Below are 10903 nucleotides of genomic sequence, written 5' to 3'. Positions count from 1 at the left end.
AGCAGGATATGTAATGCTGCACGTGCACACAAATCAAACTCGCTATGCACACAAATAGTATGAAAACACCAATGTAGGAATAATGGCACCCATTGAGAAGGAAGAAATCAGATCAGAAAATAAAAGCAAGAAAATTAAAGCCAAGAATCACATTGTAGTGAATTAAGCATCAGGTTCAGATGAGATGAGATAAACAGCGACGGGGAGGGTTTACATTTGAACCCTCTGAGATCGGAAAGGCAGATGAAGAGGATTATTTAGTCTACAACACACTCTTCTCTTACACTTTGGTTGTGTTTTTTCCCTTTCTAAACGAGGCAGACAACGAGTCTTTGAATGAACAACAGCCACAAACTAACAAATCTACACCTCCACCGCTTTATTGCTACAGCTGTCCGATACTGTACAGGCCCTTAAAAGGGACAACTTCAGTAGGCAAGTCACCATCAAGTACTGAGGTCATCTTTTTGTTTGGAAATATATTGATTTAAACCTAAGATGAGCTCTCCATTATCATTCAAAATATAATATGTATTCTCAAATATAAAATAATCTCAAACACAATTTATTAAAGTAAATCTGCAGGGAACCTCCACATTTTCATCATGTTCAAGTGGCGATCGCTCCGATGTCTTCGATACACATTTATGAAATAGAAAAGAAGGATAGAAGAAAGAAAATGTAAAGAAAAGGCTTAACACTTTGGGAAATGTGCTTATGTGCCTCCTCTTCAACAGGACACATTATAAGGCTACAGGCAGCAGTCACAGCAGTCAGTAGGATTAAGAGGACTGGAAACAGGATATAAGCTACCAGCAGCTGGAGATCTGATAAACTAACATGGATCTTATTTGTTTCATTTTTCAAGACAGTTTTTGGTACCAAATTTTGGGTACATCAGGTTTACCTTCCATCTTTAGTTATGTGCAAGACTTCCTCCTGGCACCAAAGCGGCAAACTTCCAGCAAAGATGGAGGTGAAATTTAGAGGGGCTGATGGGTGGTCAGAGCCGAGCTACCCCCAGTTTCCAGTTTTTTTTTGAGTACAGCTAAGCTAAACTGCCGTCTGTAGCTTCATATTTACAACAAGAGAAGGCTTCATCTTCTCATCCAACTCCAGCAAATTTCAAAACAAAATGAATTTCCAAACACTAAATTATTCCTTTTAACAAGTGACCATGCTCATGACAACCACAACTCAAAACTGTAAGAAAACCTTTTGTGTAAATGAATAAAAGTGCCAGAATTCACTTCTCACTATCATTAGTTCACTGCTAAAGAATCAGACAGGTAAACATTAAGAGCTCATATTATCACACTTAAAATTCACTCTATCGGCTAAATCCTAGCATTTCTTCCTTGTGTGAAGGAATTTCCTTTCCAGTGTTTTTGTGTGTGTGTGTGTGTGTGTGTTTTACATTTGCATGACCCGCACATCAGAGGAAATAACTGAACCACAGCTAACAACATGTTAGTATTAAGAACTATATAAAAAAAACTTTATTTTCAGTGTGTTAACACAGTTTTTGGCCAAATTGAGGGCACCTCTGAGTTAGTGTCTATCTTCAGGCTCATTTAGTCCCCCCTCTACCCCCTCCTTAACCTCTGCTGTACAGAGAACTCAATACTCACATTAGTATAATTCTTCTTTTACAATATCATCGTTTTATCACAAAATATTCACACAAATAGGCTGGATGGTAGATACAGTACCTCCAAATTCTACATTCCTAACAATAATTACAAAAAAAATTGACTGTTTTTTTTTTTCTTCAAAACTCTTGTCACTGTAGACTTGTAGTGCACAGGTCAGGGGACTCGTTCCCTTATTCAGTCAGTTAAAGGCAAAAGACTCAGTGTACCTCTGTGAGCTGATCCCAGATCAGCAAGTCCACAAATGGCAAATGAGCTGCAGAGAGCCTGGAGTGGCCACTCGGGCTTGTCCTCTGTGGCTACAGCTGACTGCAAAGAGGAGCGCTACAGGAACCAGCCCTGTCTGCTTCTATAACCTTTGACCTCCTATCAACTAAAGCCACTGTGGGTTCCTTGGAGTACCTGCTCCAGTCTCAAATTCAGTAACTCCACTGGAAACATCTGGACTACAAACTAGTGAGGGATGGATGCTGTGGAACTAGTGAGAAGAAACCGGTGTGTTCCCGGGTTAATGTTTACTTGTGAACGCCTCAGTGATCGGGCGCAGACTTAATACTTTGTACGATCACTGAAGATGATACTAGTTAAAACGATCACTGATGATATGGTAAGTGTTGCCACGGGAAAGCACCAGAGGAAAAGATAGCGTTCATGTACAGAGTGAGATTTTCTCAACATCAACACAGAGATATGTACTAACCTCTAGGCAACCACAGTGAAAAGTGCTTATTCAGGTCTTTGATGGAGATTCCCGTGACAGTGATACAAGTGTTTTAATGTCACCACTGCAGTTGCACTAATGTGTTATAATCAAACTACTACTATATAATTTTTCCTAATCAGAGTCACAAATGGAAAATGTTAAAATGACTGAGATCCAATGAAGCATAGAGACAGCTCATATTTCTAATACAACTAACATGAACAGACTAATTGCACGTCCCTAAAGGGAAAACTTAATATCCAGTCCAAATGGAAAAAGGATTACTGCCTTGATGCATATTTCATTAGTTGAGATAAACCAATCTCTAGTGGATCAATCAAACAGCTGTAGATTATGGAGACTCAATGTGTTGAAAATGAAATACAAATATATTTAGAATGAATCCGTCTGACGAACCAATACAGAAAATGTATAACAGAACCATAAAAATTTAAAACACACATGAATTTAGAAAAAACAAAAAATACATCATAAACCTAATATCTGGTTTTATTTCATTCTAGCAGCTTTTAAGACAAAAACCACTTTAACCAAACCTTTTTTAATTTTTTTTTAAACTTTCCCCCCCAGAATATCATCTTCTTCCATAACAACACCGAATCTGTCAGCTAATTCTGACTTATAGAGGCTGTTATATCACAAATCAATCACATGGGCTCTGCCCCACTTGTCCTCAGACTTCTTGATGAAAAAAAACTTTTTATAAATAAAATATTTAACACTGAATAAAGTAAAACCTGTAAGCCGAGATACAGAGGTTAGTCTGATTCTTTTTCTCACTTTATGGTTATATTAGATACATTTTCTGTAGTTAATTATGTGATTATTCGTACGTTCATTTCTCTGTATTTAATTATGTTTTTATTTGATATTTACTGAACACGTTGACTCTCCATAGTTTATAACACATGCAATCAAAGCTGTGACTATTTCAGAGTCTTTATCCATTACTTTCTATACCTCAGTCACAGACATAGTTTGGCAACCCCCTGACAACTGCCGGTTGCTATGGAAAAATGTGTATTCCTCAACCAGCTTGCTTGCTTGCTATCGTCGGGTAAAAATCAGAGATTGCTATACCCACAGGCTCCTTGTGCCTGCTTTGGCTGTTAGCGAACCCCTCTCAGAGTTGTACTGAAAAGGGCAAAACAGACCAGACAAGTGAAAGTAAAAATTGCATCTGGCGGTTGCAACCAATACAAGGTGCAACTTTTACTTTATGGTGTCAGTAAATTTTCACTCGCTACCACTTGGCAAGTAGTTGGCAAAAAGTCAACCCCCCCCCCCCCCCCCCCCCCCCCTTGCAAACTGCTGGTGACTGAGGCAAAGTGCTAGCACATGCTAGCAGCAATCACAAAGAGGTTTTCAATGCAGCACCGAAAACCTCTTGCATGAACCAATTTCATGCAACCTCCTGCAACCACTTGCCAACCGATCTCGTAATATGCACGCTTCCATAGTGACCGGTAGTTCCTGGAGGAGGGGTGACCGACTGGTCTCTAGGCCTGTGAATGGAGTTTTAGCAGTCACTCATCAGCCGGTTGGGAAATAAACGCACGTTTTCCCTGTGACCGGTGGTTGCTCTAAGCCCGGCTTTAACATATCAAAAGAGGCAAATAATGAGCACTTAAAATGTTTACCATAAAGAAAATGAGGGGGCTGATTAATAAAGTAGGCCCAGATTAATCTCTGTTGTACTGAATAAAACTGAGGGTGAAGACATTTTTCTTACAAATATTGAAATACTGTTGTGTGTTCTGTTTTTATGTCCCTCTTTATTCTTTTTAATCAGTTTATAATCATGAGCAGCTTTGATGTGGGTTTCTATCCAATTTGGGAAACTCTGTAGTGGAGTGAACACAGAAAAGTGCATTGTGGGTAGCATTTCCGGCGCACCAGAGCATCAGGACTGAGCGGGTTAGCTTTACTGTGTGGTGTTACAACTCTGTTATCTCGTATCCACACGTGATCTCACTGCTGTTTGAGTATAGTGTCAAATAGGACTACTCCGGGAACGCCCATAGAGTGTACATTTGGAGGTACAGTGTAATCTGAGAGTGTGCAAAACATACACATTCTCATGTTCACACAAAAAAAAGAAAAAAAGGTCCACATGGTGCTCGTTCGCTCCACTGCTTAAGGACCAGAGGTGGAGCGGTTCACTGTCTCATGAGGTTAGGTGTGATCCCAGAGGAGGTTCCTGGGTTAGAAGATGTCAGGACACAGGCTCCAGTCCTGTCTCTCCTTTGCCTCCCAGTAACCCCCCTTGTACACAAAGCTTGTCTCTCCAGTAACTGAGTCCCTCCTCTGGTAAAACCACAATGGCTGGTAGCCTTCATATTCTCTACCTGTGAGGGGGGAAAAAAAAATAAAATCACAGGTATTAATCCATTGGTTTGATCCGATTATCCTCTAATGGAGAAGCCACACTCGCAGGCTATTCACACTCAGATCATTTCACCTTCATACAATGCATATAGTAGTGATAAAGAAACAAATGAGCACACATTGTGCAAATATGCCAAAACCTGAAAGGATCATGTTGAAGGAGCTATACTCAAACTTTTGGAAGTCCCTGAACTAAAAAATGAATCTGTTTCATAAAAAGAGCAGTCAAAACAAAAAACAAGCATATATATATAAAAATAAAAAAAACTAAAAAAGTGCATCAGAAAAGTGTCCAATCGAAAAAAAGAAAAAGCATAATGGCAATGCAGGAAGAAATCCAATCTAATCACTTGCTAATGTGGCTTCACCAGAGCACACTGAGAATACTTGTAATGTTAAATCATTTTCTTAAATGCAACATGTTACCGAGGCCAGTTCTGAATGAAAATGTTGCATGTGTGCAGGAAAAAGTGTGTTTTTTTCCTGAGTCATTATTTGGAGAAATTGACATGAGAAGGGTTTCATGCAGTTCCCAACACTGAGGCAGACCACACAGAGTAACACAGAGGATGGCATTTGTGTGTGTGTGTGTGTGTGTGTGTGTGGGAGTGATGCACAACGGAGGGGTACAGGGCAACCCCCACTCACCAGAGTCATAACCACACTCTGACCATCAATAGAGGGAGGAAAAGAAAGACAAGTCATGGGTACATCAAAAACAATCTAGCCTATGCACAACACACAGACAGGAATGCCACGAGGATGAAAAGTGTCTGCTGAGGTCCCTGTAAGATTTAAACTCTTTATTTATTTATTATAACCATCTCTTCTTAGTTCTCTTAATGAGCCCTGCTTTCTTAACGTGAACTCTTAAAACTCTTACATCTAAATTATAGAGCTCAAGAAGCTTAGGTAAATTATTCAGTTACTGCTTATTAATCATTTGATCTAATACTTGGTTATGACCTCAGCCTTGATTATGCAGCACAGCATGCCACAGATCCCTTTTAATCAAATATTTCTATTGAGGGATTTTCTAATTTAGTGATTTATCTGTTGTAATGATATTTGTAGTAAAATAATGCTCCAGCTCCCACCTGACATTGTCTAATCTAATAATGATTGGGACTTTTACTACCATACATGCATAAAATAACTTTATGCCCTGACTCTTGCTTTCTTTCTCCTTTCTCATCATTAGACGCAGACAGACACACACTCACTCTCACTGTTCTCAGTCTCATACCTTCATCCAGAGCGTCTGAGGCCTCTGCTTCCCTCCTCCTTCTCACTGCTCTTTGTTTCTCCTCTAGCCTCTGTTTTTCGGAGTTTGCTTCATCCCATCGCCCGTCCTCCATCAGCCTCTGGTCTGGTCTCAGACGGCTGTCGGTCGTTGCCACCCCATCCTCCAGCTCATTTAAGGTCAGTGCCAGAGCTGAGAAGTAGTACATGTTCTCAGCGTTCTCCCTGACAAGGCAAGAAGGAATTGACATAAGGTACACTGTGGAGTTCTGCAAGCCAAGACATTTATCACACATCGCAGCTGTTTACTCAGCTATGGCTGTTGGCTTACGGGAGCGGGTATTTCTTCCACAGCAGTTTGGGGGACAGAGTCTGGTAGACCATCTTCTGCTTGCCCTCTGACCCGCTGCCTCCTCGGCTGCTCTGAACGATCTTGGCACTTTCCATTTTCTCATCCCACGTACCAGAGAGGATGTAGTGAGCCTGGCCCCCGCTGTCTGCCACCACACCTGTCACCTGGGAAAAAAGAGAAAACAGAAGCTAGAAACGCAAGCACAGAGCTGCTCTTTCCAAGTAATGTTATGTATGTCCCATCAGTAGAACATGACTACATTTAAATTTGTTCCAAACAAATAAATGTGCTCTTTATTTAAGTAAGTGTTACAACACAAAAGGGTGTTATTGAGATCTGACTTCATACACTAAGCTTATTACACAAAGCAATACATTTGTTGGTATTGTCCAGCAGGAGGCAGCATCACACAAATGAACCCCACACCACACCCAGGCTGGGTGTCAGCAGAGTGTGGAAAACAAAGAGTTTACCTTGCGTGGAACATCCCTGGAGAAATAACTGTAGGGAGAGAACTTGAGCTGGCAGGTCTCCTTGGTCCTGTGATTCACAATCTCAATGTCTCCCGACTGCACAAACACAGACACGCAAAAAATACAGAATGAGAGCAAGAAAGAGAGAACAATGACATTTGAGCCAGTGAACATATCACAGCGAGTTTCACAATGAGTCAGGAGTTAGAGGATTCCATTTGGAATGACAGTTAAGGTAAATCCACCACTATTTCATTCTACCTGTCCATCTGTCACACACACTAAACAAACTAAAACAATGTGCTTATGTGTAGAATTACTACTCTTGTTACTGCAAACAAGACATGTGGTAAGCAGGTCCTTGCATTGTCCTTGCAAGGATGTGCATGCACAGTGCTGGACACTGCAGTGGGATGTACCTTTAAGGTCTCATGCTTAACCCTGTAAAGCCCAAACCATGAAAACTGTTTCAGAAAACCCTATTTATTTGTGGTTTATTAAAACTTTTGACAAATAAAAAAAAGAAAAGAAAAATCATCTATCAAAAAAATACACTTGGGTGTTACAGGGTTAATCTGATTTTGCAGCATATGACAGCCATGAAAAGAAAATATTAAAAATAGCCACCATGCGGAGAAAACGAAGGTTTATGCTGGTGTGACTGTGATGTAAAAATACATTCTTTGTCAGTGCCTCGTTCGTTTCTGCTGTTTTATTACTGACAATTGTGCTCCACTATAGCCAACCACAGAGTGTGTAGCTGTAGGTTAATATGAAGCTGTTTGGGTGACCCCGTTCTGCAAAGGAGGACGGCCGAGTGGCAGAACAATGCACAGAGAATGAAGGTGAATATACTGAAGAGAACAATACAATACAGAGATGACAAAACTACATTTATCTCAACACAGAGCTGGTGATTTTGTTACACTCAAAAGGAAAAAAAAACTGATAGCATTTGATCAGAAAACAGACCCTAATGTGAGTAATTTATTTTTAGATCGTTTCCTTTCCTTGCTTCCAATTTTCACTAACTGCTTGCTCATAGAGGGACATGGGGTTGGTTATGTCTCTATCATGGTAGGGCGTTTAGTTTACAATGTAAAGCACATTAAGGTGAGTGCTGTGATTTGGTGCCATATAAAAAAAACTGAATTGAAATTGATTCAATGTCTGTAGAGTACCTTTAAGAAACAAATATTCAGTAATTGGAATTGGAAGATGTTATGTTCTTTTTATAAATGGAGAAAATACAATTTAGACTCAGAGGAAATGTTAATAAGTTCTCACAGATGTGGCAGCCTTTTATCATTTACTTTAACTCATTGAAAACACTTACAACAGACTAAACTTTTGTACCACAGGGTTCCCTTTTGTTATGGTTTTGGGAGGGAGTTGATTTTTTAAATTATTATTTTTTTGTTTGTTTGTTTTTTTTGTTGTTTTCTGTGCGTGGGTTGTTGTTTTTTTGTTTTTCTTCCTTTTTTCCCCCCTTTCTTTTTTCTGTTTTATTGTTATCATCCGAATTTTAATGGCCTAATTTGTTTTGATATATGTCTTTATATCAGTTGGTACTTGCTGTATTGGGCCTGATATGTCAAATTACATGTGCAAAACTTTATAAATAAAGAGGGGGAAAAAAACCAAATATTCAGTAATTTAGGATATTTGTACTTTTACTTTTTAGTGTTAGGAACAGGTTGACGCTTTGTTATTATACACAGGAGCTTATATTCCAGCTGATATAATAATAATGTGTTTTTCTTCTTCGTGGATTCTTTAAAATGAGCATTCAAACACAAATGCACACTGACAGATGGATGTGACACACAAAAGCAGGACAGGGAAAAAAATGTAGGGGGTGGAGGTGGATGGGGTTTTATAGTTCCAAACAGACACATGTGAAGCCTGCCCCTCAAACCTCCCTCCACACTATAACTGGGGCATCTCAAAGAAACAAGAGGTTGTTATTTAGATCAAAGCTAAAGACAAATCCCCAGAGACTGTGGAGCTACTTGTTGAATTGTTATAAAGCTTTACGTTGATTCCCCTCTTCAGTCCTACTCTGCTGGTCTGTGCCACACACCTCTGCTAGAAGAAAATATCTACAGGCTTTTCAGGAAGCTCAGTGGTATTAAGGCGTGATGTCGATAAAGTAATCATAATAAACAGACCTGGTCAATCCACAGCTTGCCCACAATGATGTTGTGCACTGTGGAGGTGACCTTTCTCCACACATAGTGGTTCCCGCTGGCGTGGAAATGCAGGTGAATGGCACCTGGGGACACACGGCGACAAAAGACAGATTCTCACGTCTGCTTTATTGCTAATTTGCAGTTGCGCATTATTGTTTGGTTTCGTGCTTCTGAATCTGTCATCCAGCACATTAATGCTCTGAGCACAGGCAATGCATTTCCACCTTGTTTCAATGTCAAATAAGCCTCAGAAGATTGATATTTCACTACTTACATGATTTTCTATTACATAGCACAACACAGCAGGCATATAACATGAAGTAGGGTATGTCAGAATTACCACTGCATCCCTTTGGCTCGATCTGGACCGCTTACATCTATTTGAGCTCTCAGTACAGAACTCCCTTTGTACCCATATTTATGTGTGCGCCAGAAGGGTCATAAAACCCTCCAGATTAATCTTCACACTAGCTTTAGATTGCACGGTGGCAGATCACTGCTGTGCTACTGACTCTGGAGTCTTTCTTGCCTTAACACTTGTGCTCTTTAGTGTGCATTATGGAGCCTTTATTTACGCATGAAGTTTGTTAGCGGTCTTACCCAGAGGCATTATGGAGAGGTATTTGCCACGGAACTTGCTGGCGATGGTGATTTCCTGCCATAAGGTCCAGCCTCTTTGGGAAATCACATGATGTGCAGCTGCAGGTGGGTGATGGCTCACCTGAGAGGACACAGAAACACAAAGTCTCTGTTTAACCTTGTGTACCGCTGTGTGTGTGTGTTGAATAACTGTGCGTGCACATCAGGAAGCATGCAAACAAAATCTCTCTGTAGCTGTGCCATTACCTGCTCACACAGCGAGCGGTAGCCATATTCCTCCAAGCGATCAAGCTCGTACGTTTCGCCCAGGAGGGGGTTGAAGGGCTTGGCTGTCCGGTGGACCGTGGTTGAGTAGGAAGAGACAGAGAAGGCAGCGACCAGGCACATCTGTTCTAGTGAGGAGTCGCAGCGGGCTGCCTTGTCTAGAAGCTCGTGATACTCCAGGTCCTCGGTGAGGCGCTGCAGCATCGACAGAGGCTCATTAAAGTTTACCTGAAAGGAAGATAAAGGAGAGAAACTCATAAGATGCAATCCTTACAGATTTACCTGCCAGCAAGAAGAACCGGGAGCACGCCTACACTTACAGGCATGGGGATTTTAGAAAGCTCCTTGCCGATGCAGTTCTTCATGATGCTCCACAAATTGAGGGAGTAGTTGGGTTTGTCTGGGATATGACTCCGCCTTTGTCTGCGCAGCTGAAGCTCCTTTCCTGACACATCGTTACAGCTTGGAGACATCTGGGATTAGGTGAGGAGAAGAGGGTGGATATACAAGTTTGAGACAATACTTTCAATTTTGTGGACAGCTTGGCAGCATATCTCCAGATGTAGCGACAGAGCAAGAGAAAGACAGGAGAAAAAGAGAGAAGACACAGATGTGTGTGAGAGAGAGAGAAAAATATTAGAAAGAGAGCTGAGGGAGAAGAAGAACAGATGTTTGAGTACTAAATGATTCAAACCACTGGCAAAGTTTGTGTGCGTATCCTTGCATCCTTCTTTAAGCACGGGAGGGAAGGATACTTGTGAAAGCAGCAAGTGAAGATGTTACATAAATAAATCAATGAGGAGTGAGGAGCAGCAGAAATTAATCTATTTTGAGATTACAAATATTTGCTCCTTTAACAAATGTCAGTGCTATTAGTCAGGCATGTTGGGAAGACACTTACATGGTCGTCCTGGTTCCAGTCACCGGGATGGCCTCCGCTCGCTCCGCTCAAATTACTCTGAGATCGCCTGGAACAAAATGAAAGTATTTTCTACAGCGACGCAGGACACAATCTC

General features: G+C 40.9%; 1 protein-coding gene across 2 annotated transcripts in view; it reads right to left on the bottom strand.

Moving 5' to 3' along the window:
- Nucleotides 1-3903: 3903 nt before the first annotated feature.
- The window catches only part of osbp2b (oxysterol binding protein 2b), a 44634-nt gene continuing 37634 nt past the window's right edge, over nucleotides 3904-10903 (bottom strand). The window contains exons 6-14 of one of the 2 annotated variants that reach the window (XM_006784280.3): nucleotides 10789-10855; nucleotides 10208-10360; nucleotides 9870-10115; nucleotides 9624-9744; nucleotides 9003-9106; nucleotides 6832-6927; nucleotides 6338-6522; nucleotides 6011-6231; nucleotides 3904-4724 (exon numbers count right to left, since the gene is read on the bottom strand). In XM_006784280.3, coding sequence (XP_006784343.2) covers nucleotides 4582-4724; nucleotides 6011-6231; nucleotides 6338-6522; nucleotides 6832-6927; nucleotides 9003-9106; nucleotides 9624-9744; nucleotides 9870-10115; nucleotides 10208-10360; nucleotides 10789-10855 — 1336 coding nt within the window. In that variant the 3' untranslated portion in view covers nucleotides 3904-4581. The other variant, XM_087849133.1, reaches the window with a different exon arrangement.

The sequence above is a fragment of the Neolamprologus brichardi genome, chromosome 12 (genome assembly GCF_056152115.1).
Source record: "Neolamprologus brichardi isolate AB-2024 chromosome 12, ASM5615211v1, whole genome shotgun sequence".
Lineage (NCBI taxonomy): Eukaryota > Metazoa > Chordata > Actinopteri > Cichliformes > Cichlidae > Neolamprologus > Neolamprologus brichardi.
Note: the sequence above shows the minus strand (reverse complement) of the source record. Positions and strands in the feature narration are given on the sequence as shown.